This window comes from Nymphaea colorata, chromosome 12 (genome assembly GCF_008831285.2).
Source record: "Nymphaea colorata isolate Beijing-Zhang1983 chromosome 12, ASM883128v2, whole genome shotgun sequence".
Lineage (NCBI taxonomy): Eukaryota > Viridiplantae > Streptophyta > Magnoliopsida > Nymphaeales > Nymphaeaceae > Nymphaea > Nymphaea colorata.
In genome coordinates this window covers 16,941,035-16,963,022 of record NC_045149.1, presented here as the reverse complement: position 1 = coordinate 16,963,022, position 21,988 = coordinate 16,941,035, and the positions used below count along the sequence as shown (strand labels likewise).

Below are 21,988 nucleotides of genomic sequence, written 5' to 3'. Positions count from 1 at the left end.
GGATCTTTCGCAGCATAGCAATATGCCGAGTAGATCAAGTCCATTATAATCGACTCTTGACATGTTTTTGACTTTCTTCTGGTGCATTATCCTGGTTACTTCGAGTTATCTTCATCATTAAAAGGAGGACGATAAAAAATGTCTACCTACATATGGTCATTTCGAGTGAGCAGAGAAACTCCTACACTCCAAGCGAGGCAGAAACTCCTCATTCTTTCCCTTGCTCTTCGGATCTATAGTTGCTTCGAGACTTAAGAGGCCTTACAGAGAGAAGAGGAAGAAACAGGGCAACACACAAGTACGTGGTTCGGCAATTGAGAAGCGTACGCCCACGACTACCTTAGCTCTCTCTACCCCGCACTTCATGTGTTATTGAGGAGCTGGTGATAAGTTTATTAAGTAATGGTTGAAGTGCATTCAAGATCTTCTTTACAAATGTTAATCCATCTCATAGTGGGAAGATTTTCTAGATAATTATTAGTATGGTGGTTATCTCTTCCCTTACCTAAGAGATCATGTTTGAACCTCTGCGTTTTGAGTTCCCTTATCTAGCTCTTGCTGTTTTTCATCATGATCTTCATTTGATCTTCCCAGGTATCTTGCCGTTTGCGCGCCACTAGGGCCGACCAGCTATGCTATATGATCATTAGTTTTACAGTTCTATAGGTAATGCCACCAGTAGGCAAGGAAAAAGAAAAATGGATGCGAAAAATCAACTGTTTGCACTAACCCAACAAGCTCAAAGGAAGGAAGGAAGGAAGGAAGGCCTTCAAAGTTCAAACTTTGGCTTTGTTAATTTTTACTCTTCATTCTACGTTCCACTTAAAATCACCCAAGACTCTGTCAAAGCTTAATCAGAATTTGAAACAATCGTAATTTGAGGGGAGACATTACGCCATAAGGGAAATCGATTAGGCGTTCAATCTTGCTGCATCCCTTTTCATAAGGGAATTTTCTGTGTGTGTTTGTGTATTTATGAGAGACGGAGAGAGGAGTATTTTTCTTAGTTCCTTAAAGGGAGTTGTTATGCCAGTTTCTAAGGAACTCTTGCTTCTATAGAGTTTTTTTTTTTCAAAGAGCGGACAATGTTGTTACCATTGTAAGGCAAAAAACAACGTGTGTGTGTGTTAGGGTGTTGAGCAGAGGAAGAGAGAAAAAAGAACGATTTTATTGACGAGGAAGAAGGTTACAAAAAGAAAATATTACAGACAAGGAAAAGCGGGCAGCTGTATCTAACTAGGAAAGTTCTAAACCTATTTATAGAATGCTTAGGATCATTCTAGATGTGATTAACTGCTAGGTAGGTGAAAGCTTATCATTAATGTAGATTGGTAGTTTACATTAATCATGGTGGTTGGGAGTATTGATTCTTCTCCAGATTTCTCTATATTAATGTTTACATTATTCATGTTGGTGGGTCTAACAGATTTATGAGTTTAAATTACTTTCAACTGGATATACCTTCAAGGCTTCAACTCCGAATTAAATTCTACCGACAACATAATCTTAACATACTGCTACGCTGATTCCCAATTGTTCTGGCATGATTTATTACCAACATATACGTTTCCAAATTTGTGCTAAAAATTTGCCATGTTTCCTTCCTTGGTTGAAACTGGATTCAATTTTCGAGCCTGATGCTTAAAGCTCCAAAACCCCATCATACATTCACATATAAGTTTGAATCACTTACGGTCATCTTGACATATAGTTATGGTTTAAATGGCCATAAACAAGCCAAGGGAAGCCTCCCTTGCACCTGGTAAACTAAAACCTTACCCCTGTGGCTCAGCATTATGACCGTATTTTCAACAAAGTCTCAGTGAGTTCACCCACAAAGGTTGGGGCTTAGCCAATTCTAGCACCGACAACTTCCACCTTGAATCTTGTATTGCTTTATTTTTTTTCCTTTTTGTCCAAATGAGTGTGAAGAGAAACCGAGAATTGAACCCTTGGGAGCAGCAATAGAGCCCTGGGATCAGACATCTTAACCCCAAGTTTGCACCATGCCAAGGCAGTGAAACACATTGCCCTAACAGTAGGAAAGATCATTTGATCATGAGCTAGAAATAAGGTGATCAAGAGGGAATCTCTCTCGGAGTCCCTACCTCAAAGAAAAACGCAAGTAGAGTACAAAACGTGTATCTCTTAGTTTAGCAAGTCAGAGATGACCGAAAAACTGTAGCTGTTTCACAGGCCGAATGAAACTTTTATGCAGAGAAAAGATACAGAAATGGTACACGCAATTCAAACCAAAATTTAGGAACATATAATAGTATGCCTTATTTCTGTGCCCATAAGGGCTTCCTCTTCCCAAAATGGTCGACCATTATGGAGCCTCAGGTGACACAACGTACTACCATTGACGATCCTGACATGGTTTTATGGCCAGAGAAGTCCTCCGAAGAAAAAGAATGAAGAAATAGAGACGGTACTATTGCTGCACTATGAAAAAAATGGATGAATATGTGCCGAGTCCATCTGCCAAACGTTGAGACTGGTAGTGGTGATAGGAACAGATGCATTGTTGAAGAGGAAGACACGAGCTGCCCCATAGATGGCCTCTGTTGGGTACACTCTAGATGTTATGCACATTCTACCACCTTGGGCAAAGGTTTCAATTATTGAGTGATCAACCTGCAAACAGAAAAATCCATATCTCAAGGGATTCTATCTTGTACATTGATTTCCCAAGTTTTTGCAATGCAAAAATCTGTGTTTTGAAATTATTGACGACATATGGCCATATATGTCTCGCACTTGGGACACGCCATCTTAATGGGCACCACAAGAAACAGGGTGCTACCATGGCCAATAACAGTGCTTAACTGGTGGGCACGAGTGACAACCTGGAAAGAAATTATGGATCTTCATGATCCGAATTTTCGGCGACCAATGCAATTGATGGAAAAAATGAACGTCAGTAAAGAAAATTAGGGAAAAAAGGTTGCAAGCACAGTTGGGGTGTCACTATAAGCCACTGAAAGCATGTCTGGTACCTTAGAGGTGGAGGAAAGGATTCTTAACCGGGCGGTAAGATGAAATATTCACCAAAATTTCAATTTCTTTCTAATTAAGCCTCCACACTGCTGCATACTCTGGTATCCTTCATTCTTCAAAGATCTATCTGAACATCTACATTTGGTTTTTCAGTAATGTTAAGGATGGTGGTAGTCAAAGAATTTACATCTAAAGAACTGGATTAAAGATGAGAGGACTTGTGTCCCATGACAACTGGGTTTTTTAATGTGTGATGGTTCGAGATGAACGCCACATCAATGCGTCCAACCTAAATTTTAGCGCTGTTAACTTGCCTGATGGTTGGAAATGACCTCCACTCCAAATAGGTTCCCTCTCCGCAGCATGTGCTGCATTTTCTGTTTGCCAATTACCTAAACTTTAGCGCTGTTCACTTGTTCCAGATACTTCAACTCACATGAGTGGAAGTTGTTCACTCGGAGATGCAGAAAACAATAATGCATGGACATCTACTTCATATGATATTGTTCCCTGAGATATGCCGCCAATCGGCAACGTTAAGAACCAACAAATTTTTACTCACCAGTATCCGAATCGATAATTTCTCTCCAGAGAGTACAGGAACAGTATTTCCATACGTATACCCAACAAGATCCGTTGCTTTTGACGACCTGCCCATTGGAAAAATTATGTTGATCAGGCATTGAATGTAACGGTCAAAGGACAGCGGCGTATATGCTGCGATTGAAGTCAAGGATTGCTTCCCCTGCATTTCAGATGCTGCTGGTTCCAGCAAAATAAAGTAAAAGTCCTCTAAACTGGGCTCTGAGTGGAATTCTGTTTTGTCCCGTGTTGAACAGCAGTAGTAAGCAAAATAATCCACAAAATAGATTACCAACTTGCCTGGAGTCATCGTGGCAGAAGTAAGTCCTGAAGTCACCGGTGGAAGATTTCGCGACATAGAAGAAAACAGCAGTTTGCTCATCTAGGTTATCATCTGCAAAGAGTAGCAGCCCAAATGGACCAAGAACGCCACGATCGGCAGCGCCACCGCTCGTGGTGCAGTTGTAGGTTACATCCGCCTCTGTAGTGTTCTCTGAATAAGGAAATTCCATCTCAATGTTGATGTCCAACTGTTGGGCACACAATAATCAGTCGCATGTGATGTACTCTCCTTTAATACACCAAGAATCAACAGACAAGAAAGAGGGATAAAAAGGGTACCTGGCTAGCAGGAGTGATGTTCAATGGTAGGACAGATCCTGCCGCAACAGTGATGTTCTCAAAAATGAACTCTGTTCTTCTAAGGCTCTTCACCTCTTCCACCGGCCATTGTATCAAATTGCTGTTTGTCTTTAGGTCGAGGTACACAACTCTAGGTATAGCCTGGATTTGATTAAACGGAACAAGTTTCATCATCATAAACCAAAATGAGGCCATGGATTTGAATTCATGCCTTGATTAATAGTGCAATTTACCAAATATGCGCTGTCTTTTATGCTTTAAAATTGAAAGCAAACATATAGCAGTATATCTGGATTGATTAAACGGAACAAGTTTCATCATCATCATAAACCAAAATGAGGCCGTGGATATGAATTCATGTCATGATTAACAGTGCCATTTACCAAATATGCGATGTCTTTTGTGCTTAAAATTGAAAGCAAACATATAGCAGGAACGACGTCTACCTAATTCTCACCTATTAAACTAAATACACTCAGAATCCGTCGACTATTCCATCCTTATCTTTACACGTTGCAGGCAACCAAGCACATATTCTCACAGCAGATACTCTTGGTCATGTCATGATCAGACAGAGATGGCTGCTGATCATGAAAACGAGCCCATGTGCTCGGATTGTGCCCTCCACGTATGCAAGGAAGGAGTGGCTGTCTACCAAAACACATGGCGCCTACCCAGAGGATCGAGCACAAAGACGATCTGCTCTTTCTTCTTTTTAATTCAATTCACCTCAGATAAGTATACATTACCTGTACCGAAGCCCACCCCTTCTCCAGATCGGTTTTCTCGCTGTCCGTCTCGTCGATCCAGCCCCACAGTATCCTTCTGCCCTTGTATTGATCATAGAACGTCTTCGAGGCATAGAACTTGCCGTAATCGTAACGAATCCCGATCCCCACGTCGATCTCTGGGTCGTCCGGCGTCCAAGTCTGGTTCCCCTCGTCGTAGGACCCCAGCGCATAGAAGTCCTTCTTCAGGTCGTCCAGGCTAGCCTTCAGCACGTACTTCACATCCGTCTCGTTGGTCGACGTATCGAGCCCCGCCGTGCTCGTGGTCGAGACTGGGTAGAAGTCGATGCACTCCCACATGCCCGTCTCCGGCACCGCATGCAGCACCCCTTCCATTAGCTCGTAATTGTAGAAATCTGTGGTGTTGTAGACCAGAGCAATGCCGGTCGTATTGACCTTCGACCCGATGGTCAAGTACCAGGTCTCGCCATCCTTACCGAGCCAGGCAGTGGTCGGGTCGCGAAAATCCTTGTAGAGGATCCCTCTAGGGGGCAGCAGCACTGGGTTGCCCTCGTACTTGACCCAGTCGCGGAGGAGTGGGTCCGATAAATTCGCCGGCACGGCGACGTTTTGGACTTGAACCGATTCGTTCGTCGAGCCGGTGTAGATCATCACTACGCGACCGTCTGGCAATAAGGTTGCGGACCCAGTCCAAACTCCACTGATGTCATACCAGTGGTCGGGAACCATGGCTAGGTCCAGGTACAGCCAGTGGATCAAGTCCTTGGACACGGTATGACCCCATGTGATGTTTCCCCATACAGCAGAATCAGGGTTGTACTGATAGAACAGATGGTACCAGCCCATATAAAACATTGGCCCTGCAAATCGAAGCTCATCCATGAATTAAGGAGACATAGCATCACATCACAGTGTCACTTTTTATTTTGTTTTTCAAATACTTTTTTTAAAGATAATTACAAGTTTTAGATTAGGCTTAAGATCAAGCACCCACAGTGTCAAACGTCATCGTTGAAGAGTTTGTGGCGTGTGGCTTTCTTTATCGAAATTGGAAACTAAGTATGAATCAGTCCAAAGTTCAAGATAAGCTAATCGTATAATGTTGTATTGCAAATTTCTTTGGGTTGAAGTTTTCTTTTTCTTTTTCTTTTGATACAAGAGAAAGATCAAAGGAAGAAAGCAGAGGTATTGAGTTTGTGAATCGATTGCTTACCGTCGGGATCTAATGTCATCCAAAAACGCCAACAACGAGCATAGTCCGGCAGCCAACAAAGAAAAAATCTCCAGTAAATAAGGAAAAATGGAAACCATAATCGAGAAAAAAATTTGATAAAGGAAGGAAGGAGACAAAGAGGTGCAGGAAAATGGAGGTGCCATACCATTCATCCAGTTCTTCTCAGGTTGGAAATGGTAGCTGGTACGTTGCCAGGCGAGCATGGCATTCGTCCAGGTAAAAGACGGAGACGGCCGTACGAGCGAGGCCTTCTCCGAGACTCCCTCCGGTTTCCCTCTAGACACCGGCCGGAATGCCAGTGGCTCATGGTGATCATCCTTCTTCTCCACAGTCGGAACTGGCTGCCTTGACGATTGGATCCCGCAGAAAACGAGAAGAGCGAAGAGGCCGACGACTGCGAGCAGCACTGAGGCGAGGACCTGGACTGGTCTCCGGCGAGAGGAGTTAACAGTCGGGCGGTGATCCGCCAGCAGAGGGGTGTAAGGGTGCAGATTTTCCTGACCAAGGTCTGTCTCCGGCTGAATCTCTGCCATTGGATCTCACAGAGGAGGTGAACTGGCCTCTCACGTACAACAAGAGGCGCAAATGGAACGGGTGGGCACGTGCACGCTTCCCACTGGTTGGAAAAAAAGAAAAAACCTGAGGGCATCAACTCGACACATATGTAGAACTTAGATCTAGATCCCACAAGACAATAGTCACCAGCTTGTGAATATATTTTATTATCATTATTTATTTATTATATATATAATAAGTATAATATGTATATATTATTATTACAATTTAATTATTAATGTATATAAAAATAATTATATTACATAAAATAACATTTTAACTGGTGAGTCGAAGTGATACATGCCCGACTCAAAGAAAATAAAAGAATCTAGTGACTTAGGCTTCCTCCGTATGCATATTTTAAAATCAATGTATAAATTTAAATTCATGTTAACGTATTCTCTAAATAACAAATACAAAAAAAAAAGGCCGTTGACTGGTGGCTCAGTGAAATGACTTAGAGAGAGTTTTATTGCTGGGAGCTGCCACTTTTGGCAGAGAGAATGCAAGACTGGCATATGTCCTTTTTTCCCATTGTAAGAAAAAGAAAAGAACAGTTTAATAAAGTTTCTAAAGAAATCGGGTTTTTCTTGCGAACAGTGGTTGGCTACTCGGCCAACCATCGTTATGCACTTCAAAGAATGTTAGGTGTGTTCGGTATATATATATATATATATATATATATATAATATAAGAGAGATATGAGTCGTGTTCAAGAGGCAGCTAGGGTGTTAGATCCATAAACGAGCAGAAAAAATGGGCGCGTTCAATGCTGAGAACGCATTCAAAGAAAGGAGGGGGCCACAGAAACGTGAAGCAACGAACAGTTTTTAAATGTGAAGAGCACGACGGTGACAGTCGTCGCTGCTACTTTCACCGGCGGTCAGCCGGTCACCGATCTGGTAGAGGGTGAAGGAGAAAGAGTGAGCAAACAAAAAAGGATAGAGGTGGTGAGCGAGAAGCAGGCATACCTGCGTGCGGAAGGTGAGCACCGACGGCGAGATGTGGCGGGAATGAAGTCGAGCAGGAGTCACCGTGAAGTCGGGGGACGGAGGACAGGACTCACACCGGCGGCGGCCGTTGTGGACGGCGGGAGGGGCGCGGTCTCGGGGGCGAGAGAGGGTGCGAGCCGTCGGATCTAGGCGACTGCAACAGCGAGAGCTCCGTCTATGGAATTAGTCTGGGCTTCTCCCCGACGAAGGAGGAGAGAGCGGGAGGGGAAGATGGCTCGAGGGAGGGAGAGAGTAGATATAGATGTTGAAGGTATATCAATTGTCAAGTATAAATTTTAAATAATGTCCTCCTTTTTCTTGTAGCCACTACTAAATAAACTATCACAAGAGGTGCACATCAGTAAGGCGTTCAGCTAAAGCTAACCTCTTATTTGGGTGGAGGCGTTCAAGATTATTCTAAAAGGAAAGAAAGTTTGGTTTCTTTTATTAAACGTTAAACACCATGTAAAAATGAACCTCCGAGTCGAAGATAAGGAGGCTGCTTCTAGCGCACAGCTCAATTTGATTATAATATTTCATATGATCCAACAAGTAGTTCTTTACCAGTCACATCATTTACAATAAATTTGAATCTGGACTCATAAATTTTACCTCATCTTTCACCGCAACTATACTATAAGAATATATATATATATATATATATATATATATAGTTCAAATTATTTTGAGTGGCTGGAAAAGGGAAGATAAACCAAGCAGGGACAGATCACTACGTGTCAGACTTGTTATGTCACCCCGTGAAGGTCCTTGTTTCCAGATTGTCGTGGATTGTTGGCTGGGGCCTAAGCTTTTTCTCTCATGTAATCATAGGCAAGGAGGAAACATTGTCCGCTGATTTAAAATCCCTTTTATATGAAACTCACACCATAAACAAACACTAAATTTTACCACTATGTAACAAAGAAAGAAGAAGATGAAAAATCCTTTATTCATGATCAAAACTCGGTATTTAAGGTCGGATATGAAGAAAATCCTACCTAAAAGCCATGGATCTGAATTCTCAATGATCTCAAATCACTCGAGATAAGACCACCAAAGGCCACGTACAAGGGAAAAAAAACAATGGACATGACCGACCAAAAAGATAGACATTTTCGCCTTCACTTTGTAGGAAATTGATTGATGATTCGGACCTTTCTGAGAGAGGTGATGCTTCCAGGATTACGGCCGCATACATACACATATTATTAAAATAATACTTAAAAGAATACTTTCGGATTCTCTATGATCATGGATTTGTCACAAAGTGAGTATAATAACAAATTAGTGGTCGATTTAGATTGCTAGTTATGTTCAGATTAAAACCAATATATCATGCAATGAACGCTGTTGGAGGCGTTTCTTCAATATTAGTTATTTTAGTGAGTATAATCACAAGTCCCTGAAATTCGTTTTCTATTTTCTTTTGAAGAGGATATAAAATTAAGTCTATCAACCAAAAGTGTGAAATTTTATCAAAGAAAATCTTACGCTTGCCCTCGATTGAAGGATGAAACTGGGCATGCATAAATACGTCAAGTTTTTTAATCTTAAAACATTTTGGTAATGTTCGATGCCCTCGGATCTCAATCAATACATGCGACTGATCTGAAATCCATGGTCACGTGAGATCCTTGTTTGAGATCTCATCACTCTAGATCTCATATCCATGTTACATGTAAAGAAAGTATGAATTTCAGGTCCGAAGGAGAGGGTCGGGCTACAAATCCACAGATCTGAAAATAAACTATCGACATTACATGCAGTGGCAGAGTTAAAAAATTTTGGTTCAGGGGCACTAATCGATCTCTCTCATTTAAGAGAATGAGTGATTGCAGGGCACAAACTCAAGTCTTGTGTGGGCACCACATGCGGTTGGACCTACTGAACCTATGTCCAACTAAATCACACTAGCGTGGGCAGTGGCCCATGCTAGTTAGCTTTGGTATGATCACATGAATGTAATTTTTTGTTTGGAGATCTAAACGTCAACTACAATATATGTTCTTCGAGGTATTTATGCGAATAAGAATACAAATCATGCATTCAAGTTTTCTCAGTTTATGGAATCTTGGTCATGTATGGACAAGAATGTTACAGTCTCAGTACAGTCTTGGCGCACATGTGAAACAGTAATATCATTAAAAGAGAAAAAAAAAATGTAGGCATATGGAAAACCCTAGCTTGCTCTTAAAATTAAAAGAAAAAAATGTGCAAAATATGAGAACGTGGTTTGATAGGGAGGGAACTATTATTAACCATTCTGGAACACCGACATCTTCACATGTAGAAAAAATCTATAGGCATGTGCAATGGTCGATCTAGAAATCTCGAGTGACAGATGAGACTATTAATATGGACCATGGCTCACTAGTGTGAGGACATCATTGTCTTCTTCTTCCCAATTTTCTTTTCTCGAACGCTCGACAGCTATGCATGATGCGATTAGGGGCGGAGTCATAAATTTTTTGTTGCAGTGGCCAACTATGTTTTAAAATTTTAACAAATGCCGAAAGATAATTTTGAAAAATCTTATATAGGTTGAAGTTAAATTCTATGTTAATACCTTGCAGAAAAGCTAATCTCAGTTTTTTTTCATAATTCATGAAAATTAGCCCCTTTTTTAATTCAAGCACGCATACGTGCACATGTGTATGTGTATGTGCAGGAGAAGGGCTAGATTTTAAAATCTAGGACAGTCAAACCCGGTGGAAGCAAAGGACAAATTCAATCCCTAAGGACATGAGTAAAAAGACAAAAATTGCCCCTAAAAAGATAAAAGAAAAACAAAAAGGAGCCCCACATGAGGACAAGATTGGAAGAGTAAAAAGTGTTTTTTCTAAAAGAACTAAAATTAAGCCTAGGCATAGGGCCGGTCTGCTGTCGGGTACCCTGTACCCGGCCCGACTCAGGCCCGGAAAAAAAGAACCCAGGCCAGCCAGATAATTTATCGGGCCGACCCGGGTCGACCTGATAATGAGTTTTTTTTTTAAAATTTATATATAATGTTTTTCATTAAAAAATATTTTTAAATTTAATTGGGCCGGGCTTGGGTTCGGGTTCTCCGAATCGAGCGGAGCCCGAGCCCGCATTTTGGATGTCGGGCCGGGCTCGGCTCGACTCGGAAAGGATGTCATATCATATGCCTTTCCTTTGGGTCCCAATTTCTCGAATTGAATTTATATTACTTTTTCTTTTTCTTTTCCTCTTTCTTATTTCCTTTCCGTTGCATCCAAAGTAAGTTTCCGATGCAGATGGATAATTAAGATGAAAACTTATACAAAAAAATGAGAACTCATACTAAATAACTAATAATAGTTGAACTATATATTGAATAGTTTGTCAACTATGAGTCTAAATGGAAACCATGAATCTAAGGAAGAGGGGTGCCAATGGTCTTTATACCATCCAATTTCATGACCTAATTAAATTCAATCACTTCAATTGGATCATAGGATTAGAATCTTATGAAAAACGCATTCAAAGTTTTATGATGCCAAAACATAACTAAATTCGAAACCCTTTCATTTATTTATTCTGCTTTTCCTGATGTGATTTTGAATCTTGAACACGTTTTTGGGAGTAAAATATTTCATAATTCAAATTCAAGAAAGATTTTCCGACTGAATCTAACGGTTATCTGAAAACGGATTTTGTTTTTTGGACAATCCACATCTAAGATGAACGTCGGCAATAACCGAATAAACAAAAGTGGTAAAAAAAGTTGCATTTGTTTCAATGGATTCCCTCATTTTCCATCTGGATCGAACTCCTTATGAATTTGTCGGATCCGAATCCAATCCATATGGACCAAATCTAACTCTGGACTGGAATATCGGATCTTGGATAGTAACGAGTCAAGCAAGTCCAAATTCCAGTCGCCCAAACCCTACTTTTGAATTCAAGAAATGGCAGTCACTACCGAGAGAAAACACCGCGGGAAAGGGGTACGGGAGGATTCTCGATGGGCGTTTCGCCTTAAGAAGTAAGTATCGTCATCATGATCAGCATCAGCATCTTCTTCTTCTCTCTCTCTCTCTCACAATTAGGATCAGTGGCGTGCTTCGTTGGGGTGGGTCTTCCATGCCGCCATTTTCCGCAACCTTACTAGGCTCTTCTTTGCCTGTTCTATTTGAGTCGGCGCTCATTCATGTTGCTTCTTTGGCGCCCTATGCTGTTCCGGTGCTTAGTTTTGTCAGTTCAATTGTTGCGACCAAGGATGCATGTGGGTTCAAGATAAACGAGAAAGCGAAGCGAAAAAAAAAAGTTATCTAAGACGAAAAACCACAGTGCCTCATCCTCCTCTCCACCGCAGCACCAGCAGAAATTTCCAGCTACTCCTCTACCGGCCCTTCATTCACGAGTGATAGGCCCTCTCTATCTTTCTCTCTATCCCCCTCTCACTGTCTGGCGTCCCTTTCTCTGTCGGATGTGTCCTTCTTCTTGTTAATTTTGTGTTTCGCAGTTTCTGTTGCAGCTCTTCCTCCTATCCGCAGCACCACTCAGCTGGCCCTAGGCCGGGCAAACTCCTGCAAGGTAGTAACGTCCACTTCCTGGGCCCATCTGTGATCTATTCACAGCATAATGTAACTGGCAGACTTGATGAACTCACGTTTAGGCTTGCAAATGTATATTGCTTGTGCTTACGTGAGTGTTGGGGTCATATCATAAGCGTAAAGAATGAATAAGAATTATGGTACCCCTATACGTGTCTCACATTTTTTGTTGCTGAGATGGTTGCTTGTCTATTCTTCTATTTTTGATGGGTTTTAAATGGGTTATCCGTTTTCGATTGGATAAATGGCCTTGCTTGTTTATTCGTGCAGTTCAGTTCTTCTCCCAGTGTCCAATAACCACCATACTAAGGCATTTTCCACGCTTTAACTTGCAATAGTATGTTCTGTTCAAATCAATGAGTTTCATTTGTTTGCGCCTAGCTTATGCATCTTTTGCTGTTGTATTCTCTGCTAGAACCGTCATATGGCTTACTTTGGCTTTTCAATTTTCACGGTAATTGATTCAATTGGGTTTTGAGAACAACATGATTCTGTCACAAGATGTTAAGAAAATGATATTGTAAAAACAGGAAAATCAAGTGTATTGCAATAAAATCTGAATAACATGATGTTACTATCCTGGTATTATCATGAAATTTTCATTTATTTACTCAAAGATAGTTCCTTTGACCTTTTTCCCATTTTCTGGAAGTTTCTACTTCACAAGTTGTTCATGAAATTCATTAGAAAGTCATTCATATTCTATGTTCTTGCTGAAGTGTGGTAGATACTGATATTTATAATTGTGATTTTTTTATAAGTTGAAACTTCGAAATGAACTATCTTTCAGGACGATGTTCATATATTGTAAGACTCGGTGATGAAGGCTTCTTTAAGTAGCAGGCACCTTCACCGTTCAGATCATTTAGACAAATGGAACCAGGCCACTTTTTCAGGCTCATTGATACATTTAAGATTCACTTGTTGAGCTTGGGCTCTTTGCATCTTTCCCTCTCTCTCATAGCTCATATCATATGTTGTATACAACTTTATAACAGGTAAATTATCTACTGGTTGTATACCCATTTGCTGCATTATGTTTTGTAAAGTCATTATATTTTTCCCTTGTAGCAACATGGCTGGACAGCAATGGTCTTTATTTTTTGGCTGGGATTTTTGTTCTGGGTTCCATCATGCAGTGGACATAATTTCATGGAATTTTATCCCTGCCCATCACACACCAGACAAAAGCTTTTGTCCATGGGCTAAACTGCATGGATCACATCCATGGATTTTTATCCCTGGATATCTGTCCATGGATATAAGTCTATGGCCATCAAATGGGCTGTTAAGTACGCAGAAAGTTATATGATCTCAAATGGAATATACAAGAAAGTGTAAATTTCTATCTAAATCTAATAAGTATACTGATTTGTGCATCCGAACGCATCAAAAACAGAAGAGGGAAAGGAATTTAATGTACACTTGTAATTTCCAGCTGCGTTTGGACAATTAGATTATTGTTTTGAGATGGCAAATTCTATAGTTGTGATTTCCAGCTGAAAACAGTTTTATAGCACATGATAATATAGTTCAAGCATATCCGTTTATGGTACCAGTTTACACATCATTAGTTGGGAACATAAAAGAGAAAACTTTGTTTCGACAAAACAGTTCTAGATAATTTTCTTTCTCAGCATAAGCTTTTTGGTCTCTTCTGACTGTTCCCAATTTGATATTTTCTTTCTTTCTTCTTTCCCCTTTTGCTCATGAGTTTGGACCTGGGCCTCTCCGCTATAAACTGACGAAGGCAATCTCATTTTGCTTTAACAGTTAAATTGTTTTTTTTTGGTTTGACAAATATCTGTAGGAAAATGGTACTTTGTGCTCTTGCTTTTGAAGTCATGCACAACTTTTATTTATATTAAAATAATGCTTCTGTCTGTTCTTTTCAGGTGTCCTAAATGTATGTGCTTATCATGGCTAAGCGACGAATCTCTCCTTGGGTTGCAATCAAAGCCAGGGGTTTTAGTGTCTCCCAAGTTGCAGTTGAATCTTATTCGTGTTATAAGCCTCTGGAAGATGAACATAAAAGTTACTGTTGCAATATGATTGACAACCTACTTGGCCGGCACATGGTATCTGTAGCACAGAGAGTTCTTGTGCGTATGGTTGTTCGGACCCCGTCTGTCTCTGAACTTACATCAGTTATTGATTTTGCTTCAGCTCGAGGTTTGCACCTTGATTTGATTGGTTGCAATTCTATTTTGTCAAGTCTTTCTAGGTCTCATAGGTATCATGAAGCCAGAGAGATTTATGAGGATATGGTTAGGAGGGGAATGGTGCCAGATTTCTCAATGATGAACTCTATGATAATTTGCTACTGTAAGCTGGGATTGTTGGATGAAGCTAATGTCCTTATGGGCAATTTGATCCATACGGGTGGTCACGTTTCTGTGCCTGTTTACAGTGAATTAGTTCTCCAGCTATGTCTCAACCAGAGGCTGTGTGATGCAGTCAATCTCTTTTTTGTAATGGCGGCAATAAGTTGTTTCCCACATTTGATGTCCTTCACAGTTCTTCTTGATCAGCTATGCCGCAACGATAATTTAGAAGATGCCCTTAAGGTATTTTATGCTATGCTCGGTTCAGGTGCGAGGCCTAATTTTCACTTGTTCAAATCATTAATATGCCTTTTGTGCAAGAAATGCAGATTTATGGAAGCTGGTTATATGTGCAAAACAATGGAGTCATTTGGTCTATTTCCTGATCAGGGTCTCTATACATTTGTGATTCATGGCTTTTGTAAGATGGGAGAGATGGAAATTGCAACCAGCTTGTTCCAGAGAATGCAGGAGATAGGCTGCCATCCAGATATTTATGCCTATAATACATTGATTTATGGGTTTCTGAATTGTGGGGATCTAGAATCTGCATGGCAATTTGTTAACCAGTTGCGAAAGGATGGCTTAAATGCTAATGTCGTCACATATGGATTGTTGATCAGTAAGTACTGTAAAATTGGAAATGTTGATTGTGCTTTGGAGGTATTTTTTGATATGGAACGTAATGATTGCATTCCAAATTTGCACTGTTACACTGCATTAATTAGTGCCCTTCACAAGGAAAATAAGACTGAGAAAGCTGATCAGTTATTAGATAAGATGCTGGACAATGGCTTACTGCCAGATACGAAGATGTTTATGTGCTTAGTTCGCTCCTGTCCAAAAGGGCATGAGCCAAGTCTTGCTCTTAAGCTTTTGCATGCTGCCACAAGACATGGGCATGCTGCCCAGTCATCCTTATCTTCAAAGTCTACTTGTGTGGAGAATCCAAAACTGGAGATTGATCTTTTGTTTAATGAAATCATTGGAAAAAGTGTGCTTCCTGCTGATGTGGTATTCAAAATCCTTATAAATGCTTCATGTGCTGGAAAGAAACCCGACCTTGCATTTCACCTTATGGATAAAATGATCAACCATGGATGTCACCCAGATCTTTCCACATACAACACCTTGATCAAGTGTCTTTTGAAAGAGAACCGGATTGGGGATGTAGAATCACTTACAGTTGCAATGTTCGCAAGAGGTTTGGTTCCTAATGTGGCAACTTACACGGTGGTGATTGATGCACATTGCAAGAATGGTGACCTTGATACTGCACTTGATGTTTTTGAGAAGATGATCTCTGAAGGAATTGAGCCAACTGTTGCAACTTATGATTGTATAATTGGTGGATTATGCAAAGAGAAAAAAATTGATGAAGCAGAAGCTATGTTTAAGAGGATGCGCGATGGAGGGATCATACCAGATGCTGTTATTTACACAACAATGATTAATGGTCTGTCCAAGGTTGGAAGAGCAAGGAAAGCCTGTTACCTATTTGCTGAAATGATTGATGCTGGACTTAGGCCAAGTGTTCATACTTATGGTGCAGTGATAAATGGATTAATCAAGAGAGACATGATTTGGGAAGCTTGTCAGTATGTTGTTAGCTTGATGAATGATGGGTTTGCTCCAGATGTTGTCCTATACACGATGGTGATAAATCAGTTTGGCAGGAAAGGAGAAATTGACCTTGCTCTGGACTTTGCCAAGCAAATGGCCCTAAACCTGATTAAACCAGATTTGTTTACGTTTGGATCACTTATTAACAATATTTCCAGGGATATCTCTGACAGATCAAGGTTACATCCTCTGTTGCATGACCATGTAATTATGGATAAAGCAAGGCAGATGCTTTTCAGCTTACTCTGTCAGACAGTTTTAGGCTCAAGACGTTTAGGTAGAGCCATCAGTTGCAGTTCATCTGTAGAGAAAATTGCTGTGGCACTAAATTTAATGAAGGCTGTCACAGACTGTGAGCTTGTTCCGGATCTTTACATCTACAATGCAATGATCCATGGATTTTGTAAATCAAGCATGATGCAAGATGCCTATGATCTGCTAGATTCAATGATGGTTGAATCTGGTATTGTTCCCAATAAGGTGACATTTACCATACTTATTGATGGTCATAGCCGTCTTGGAGAAATTGGTCAGGCTGTTATGTTATTCAACTGGATGAGCACATACTGGTTTTCTCCAGACAAAGCGACATATAATGCACTTCTAAAAGGTTTCTGCTTGGTTGGAAGACCCCTTGATGCATTATCACTTGTATATATGATGCATAAGAGGGGATTGTCACCCAATAGGAATACTTTTAATATGTTGATTCAGTGCCTCTACCTTAAAAATTACACTGATTGTTCATTCAGAATTTTTACTGAGATGCTTATGCATGGTTATGCACCTTCTCGTAAAACCTATAACAGATTGATCTGCCTCTTATGCGAAGAAAACAAGCTACAGCATGCTCATGAGGTTTTTGATTCGATGCTTAAAAGGGGAAAGCTTCCAAATGAGACAACCAAGAAGCTCTTAGTAGACACATGCTATCAAAAGGGAGAATTTCAACTGGCTTTTATGGTTGAAGAAAATATTCCTGTTTATGAAGGTTGATATATCCCTCATATTTGCAGCTGAATGCCATTTAATGTTGCCGGGCCTCCTTTATGATTTCTACACACTTTGGGGGTAAAGCATCCTTTACTATGTCAACTTTTGCCTTTGCATTCTATAAGCACTTATTGTTTCTTCTGCCATTGGCTGTTCAACAGTCGGTTGGCCTAACTGGGCACACAATTTGAGATTTCATTTAGTAATTGATGGACACATGATTTGTTGAATAGAGACATGAAGGAAACAATCATATTCAAGCGCTATGGATTGATGATCATCTAAATCAAACTGAGCACCATTGGATAGGGTCTGCACTTTAAAGGTCTCCCGTGAAGAGTGGTAATAATTCATTTATTTCTTATGGAGTTTGATACTTCTGGTACTAAATTCTTTACACATTAGAATCATGGCTGTTATTTGATTGAATTTGCTTATCTTTGGTCCTTTGTGCCTCAAATACCTAAAGCAGCAAAATGTAAATGGCGAAGAACTTGTTACATATTTTTCATAAGCTACATGCTAGTGTCTTGGAAGCTAAGGTTACTGGAAGCTACTACATGAGGTCTCCTGTTTCTTCTTGGCTTTCCCTTTATTTTGTGTCTGTTTTTCAAGGTAGGATCCATATAATGTTTTCATGATTCTCTATGTACCTGTACTCCTGTAGCATCCATGTGCTGCCTATTGGCCTATCAAATCCTACAGTATTCTTCACAATATTTGTCGTTAGTATGTTATGTAGTCATTCATATGTTCCTAGAAACTGCCTCTCTTGTTCATTGGGTCTGAAAATGATCCTTTTCGTGGGTAATTCTGTTCACTACCTGAGTGTGTATTCGATTGCCTATCACTTTTTTTCTCTTGTTAAACTAGTGATATTTAGGCAGCTGCACGAAAATTTATGTCACATCAACATCTTGAAATTTTTAAGGCTAGCTGAAAATGGATGCAAAGCATCAATATGCAAATAGTATGTGCACCTGCTTTCTTTTCTGCATCATTGTTAATTATTTCGTAAGGATTTAGCTTAGTAATTTCTAGTGACATCTGATTGAATATTGCTAGTCCTATTCATCTCAAATGATGCCCTCTAAGTAATTCTAGTGTGAAGCATTTTCAAGCGTCCATGCTTTTGCAGATATAGGATTTTTTGCTCTTTATGGAGCTGCTGATGTGCACTGTTAAATTTAAGGTTGCTGCATATGATGCATATGGTATAAATCAATGCATGAGTATACTTGCTTTCTTCCTATGACAATAATCTTGAGATTGTACTTCTTGTGCGACCACAAACTGGTAGCTGTTGGAGCCATCTGTGCGTGATTGTGCAGTTTCTCAAATGATTCTTCCTTGCCAAGGATAATGAGTATGCTACAAAGAAACCCATTACCACATACATCTAAGGTGAGGGCTCCTTTCAGATCTGCTTCCGTCTATATGATTCTTCTGTTAATTCTTGTCATTTATACAGTAGTGTAATCTCTGACTAGATGAGGTACATGCAGATTTGAGCAATGATTGTACAATGCCATATACCACCACTTTTCTGTCTTGTGGAATAAGAGAAGCATGGTGAATGGAAATTGGTACAAGCTCCAGTGGGTTATTGATTACCTGAAAGCAAAAATAGATTGAAACAGGTATATTGCCAGCTTGATCTGTTTGTCTCGTGCTGCGTTTGTAGTTCAGCTGTATACTGCTGATCTATTAACTTGTGTTCAAAATTTCAAATAGTGAAGTGACGAGTATTTTGCCGGGACCAGATGGAGAATGCCTTGTCTCAGTGGTAACTACAGTCAGCAACATTATCTGTATGCACTGTTTGTGTCGATGTTGTGCATTTGCATAATTATTTGTTTGGTGGATAAAATTGCCCGTCTGGCCGGGTTCTGGATGGGCTTTCGAGTACCTAGGCTGGTCCCTGGCTGTAAAGGGCCAGAGTCTCTCTCTCCCTCTCTCTCTCTCTCTCTCATATATATATATATATATATATATATATATATATATTCACTATAAATATATGTTTATATACTAAATTTATATATTTTGAATGTTTTTTTTTATTAAAATTGGGTTTGGGCTGGGCCCGGGCACGGGCCTGGGCTAGCCCGATTCCCAGTCCTACATTGGTGGACCACAAGTTGTCTTTTTTATCTTGTTTTGTACACATATCTGTGTGTCTTGTGGATAATACAGCAATTTAAAAGCTAATACCAGCAATATGAAGACATTGTTTCAGGTACAACTTTCATTTTCTTAGCACCTGTTTGTTACATAGTTACTGGATACTCGTATAATATTTCTCCCCTATTTGCCATGGAGCAGTAATGTACATAATCTTTCAGATTCCTAACTAGAACTGTGAGTGATATAGCTCATAATCCAAAAAATTTGGGTGATTTGATTAAAAAATTATTCAAAGATGATAGTGTGTAAGGGAGCTTGATGTTAGCTTTTTGATGTTTCTCTCTGTTTTCAAGAGATCCCGTCAGTGCCTTTCTTTAGAATTGCAAATTTAAACAGCGGTTTCATCTGGTGTTATATGTGTTCTATTTTTCATCAGGGATGCGAACTTTTCAGTTCAAGGTAAACTTACTATATGCGTGTTGCGCCAAAGATGCACTGTTAGTATCGATGGTGCCAAACCGTCAAGTACATCGGAGTAATACAGACGAGCAGGGATCTTTGCTTCGTTAAAGAGGATACAGGATGTCAATAGATCGAACTTGCACTCTACCCACCTGTGGTCCGGCCTTGATTCTGATGGTAAGAAATCAATTCCAGATCCGAGCGAACTTAAAGCAGCAAGACCGAAATGCTTGGTCCCCAACTTTCTGTTCTTGTTAGATATAATCTGGATTGTTTTCCACTTCGGAATCTGTCCACTTCTACCGTTCTGAGATAAAGCCCCCGTTTTCTCAACGTTTCAGTAGAAAGTACTGCAATTCTAAACTTTTACGTCACCTGCTTTTTGCTTTGTTGCAGTGGATGCTGTGTAGGTAAAGGAGATTGTGTTTCTCCAAAAGCATCCTTTCAACGTGTCTTGCGGACCTACTGATATCGTGCACGGATCGAATGAGGTTGCTGGTTACTTTACTTACGGCAAACCTCTTTTCCCTGTTATAACCGATGAACTGAACCAACATCGATTTTGATCTCATAGGGTTAACAAGGAAGGTAGTATGCCTCCGTGGCGTCGTGCAGACTTGACCAGCTTTATCAGCTCTATATTTCGACGAATAAATATATAACATTTTTCCAAAGAGATAAGAAAAGAAATTGGGGAAGAAAAAAAAGGAAAAACACACTCATCCATTGAAGGGATGACAGAAACATGTTTAAATTTGAATATGTTACATTTAACTGCCCAGTAAAAAGGCAGTCGAAAGAAAATCAAACTTAAACGATGACGGCCAATTTGAAATCCATGGCTCATGGCCTTGCCCTGCAGTGTGAAATCATTTTAGTGCATCACCGGAAAGATCGGCATCATGGGAGGAACTTATTTGAAAATATGGACGGACCTTATTTTTTGCTGGAATGCAGTTTTGGAAGCTTATAGAAAGGCGGTTCTTTGTAGCTTTCTCGTATTCCCTTTGATTTCCGATGGCAACCAAGTTATCTTCACTATTGCTATTTCTTCTAAAGAGATTGGACTGGCTATCAGCCTATGACGCTGTCTTTTCATACGTTAGAATAAAGCATATATTTTCCTCTCCTAGTTACTGAGCTCAAGAGATGGATAGCATAATTAGTTGGGTTAGGTGCGTGTTATAGTCATGCCTTCAGTTTGTTTTGTTTTTCAAAGGGTTGCTATCTTGGTATTAAGGAGCAGTGTTGATGTTGAGATTAAGAGTGTCATTACCGTTTTGAAGCTAAGTAGAAGAGTTATTGTCCCTCTCTCTCTCTCTCTCTCTCTCTCTCTCTCTATATATATATATATATATATATATATATATATATATATATATATATTACTTTTCTGACATGTGCATGGGCCATGGCACGGCATCACTTGCTGCTTTCTATAAAGTAACATGGCTTTTGGGGACTGATCAATTCAAATAAGTTTTGTGAACTTTCTTAAGCTCTGCGTCATTTTCCTCGAAACCGGCGAGCTATAACGTCTGTATGTCATGGCAATTTAGGCCTAGCTTGCCATGAGCGACGTGAGTCCTACAATTGGTACATGACCAATGGAGGCCACATGAAGCTAACGTAAGGTTTACTTGGTGCGAAACGCTTTCATCTACCGCTGCAAGCAAAACCCTTTCATCTTCACAACTGCATAAAACTAAGGAGACTGAGAGCTGAACCAACAATCATGCCCAGTTGGATCCTGATAGAACAAAATATGTTTCACTTCCTAATGCACAAAAGTTGCTATTAAAAGTGAGTAATTTTCTCAAAAGAAAGAAAAAACAGTACTAAACAGGATAGAATATAAAGAATGGCAGATATGTTTCCGTCTCGTCTGTGCACTATGGGCACCTGCATATTTGGAGAAGGTCAGATTTCCGAACATTTTGGAGCCCTGCTGGATATTACAAGTTCTATGGCCACCGAATAAATCTCATATCATGTTTGAAGCAACAGACGTCGAATTCCGATTCTTTCTCATGAGATTGATGCTCGTCCTGATAGGTTCTTCATCACTTCCATCTAAAAAATTCAAACAACAGAAAATAAAAGACAGGACGGAGGAGAAGAGAATGGTGATGCCATCAAGACAAGTGGG

At 40.1% G+C, this 21,988-nt stretch overlaps 2 protein-coding genes across 14 annotated transcripts; one reads left to right on the top strand and one right to left on the bottom strand.

Annotated features, from left to right (window-relative positions):
* Positions 1–2,128: 2,128 nt before the first annotated feature.
* LOC116265652 (beta-fructofuranosidase, soluble isoenzyme I-like) lies at positions 2,129–8,034 on the bottom strand. The gene is made up of 8 exons (XM_031646412.2): positions 7,734–8,034; positions 6,353–6,823; positions 6,187–6,195; positions 4,974–5,833; positions 4,204–4,365; positions 3,883–4,112; positions 3,563–3,650; positions 2,129–2,637 (listed from the first exon to the last, which is right to left on the bottom strand). The coding sequence occupies exons 2-8, from the start codon at positions 6,738–6,740 to the stop codon at positions 2,446–2,448; spliced, it is 1,929 nt and encodes a 642-aa protein (XP_031502272.1). The 5' UTR covers positions 6,741–6,823; positions 7,734–8,034; the 3' UTR covers positions 2,129–2,445.
* Positions 8,035–11,649: 3,615 nt separating this feature from the next.
* Positions 11,650–20,981, top strand: LOC116265772 (pentatricopeptide repeat-containing protein At5g62370). Of its 13 annotated transcripts, XM_031646669.2 has the most exons (8): positions 11,795–12,290; positions 13,101–13,308; positions 14,206–17,592; positions 18,551–18,654; positions 18,756–18,890; positions 18,985–19,036; positions 19,814–20,016; positions 20,236–20,981. In XM_031646669.2, the coding sequence occupies exon 3, from the start codon at positions 14,215–14,217 to the stop codon at positions 17,251–17,253; it is 3,039 nt and encodes a 1,012-aa protein (XP_031502529.1). In that variant the 5' UTR covers positions 11,795–12,290; positions 13,101–13,308; positions 14,206–14,214; the 3' UTR covers positions 17,254–17,592; positions 18,551–18,654; positions 18,756–18,890; positions 18,985–19,036; positions 19,814–20,016; positions 20,236–20,981. The 13 variants fall into 13 exon arrangements, with proteins under 13 accessions (XP_049936873.1, XP_049936877.1, XP_049936875.1 ...); XM_031646672.2 differs by lacking the exon at positions 20,236–20,981 and having other exon boundaries at positions 18,990–19,036; positions 19,814–20,121; XM_050080919.1 differs by lacking the exon at positions 20,236–20,981 and having other exon boundaries at positions 19,814–20,121.
* Positions 20,982–21,988: the final 1,007 nt, after the last annotated feature.

What these genes read in the sequence shown, in the direction of transcription:
- LOC116265772 (XM_031646669.2), top strand. Translation starts at nt 14,215, where the DNA reads ATGTATGTGCTTATCATGGCTAAGCGACGAATCTCTCCTTGGGTTGCA.
- LOC116265652 (XM_031646412.2), bottom strand. Translation starts at nt 6,740, where the DNA reads ATGGCAGAGATTCAGCCGGAGACAGACCTTGGTCAGGAAAATCTGCAC. An exon ending in AGGGGTGGGCTTCGGTACAG is followed by an intron (nt 4,366 to 4,973) that starts GTAATGTATACT and finishes AATCAAATCCAG; the next exon opens with GCTATACCTAGAGTTGTGTA. An exon ending in ACATCACTCCTGCTAGCCAG is followed by an intron (nt 4,113 to 4,203) that starts GTACCCTTTTTA and finishes TGTGCCCAACAG; the next exon opens with TTGGACATCAACATTGAGAT.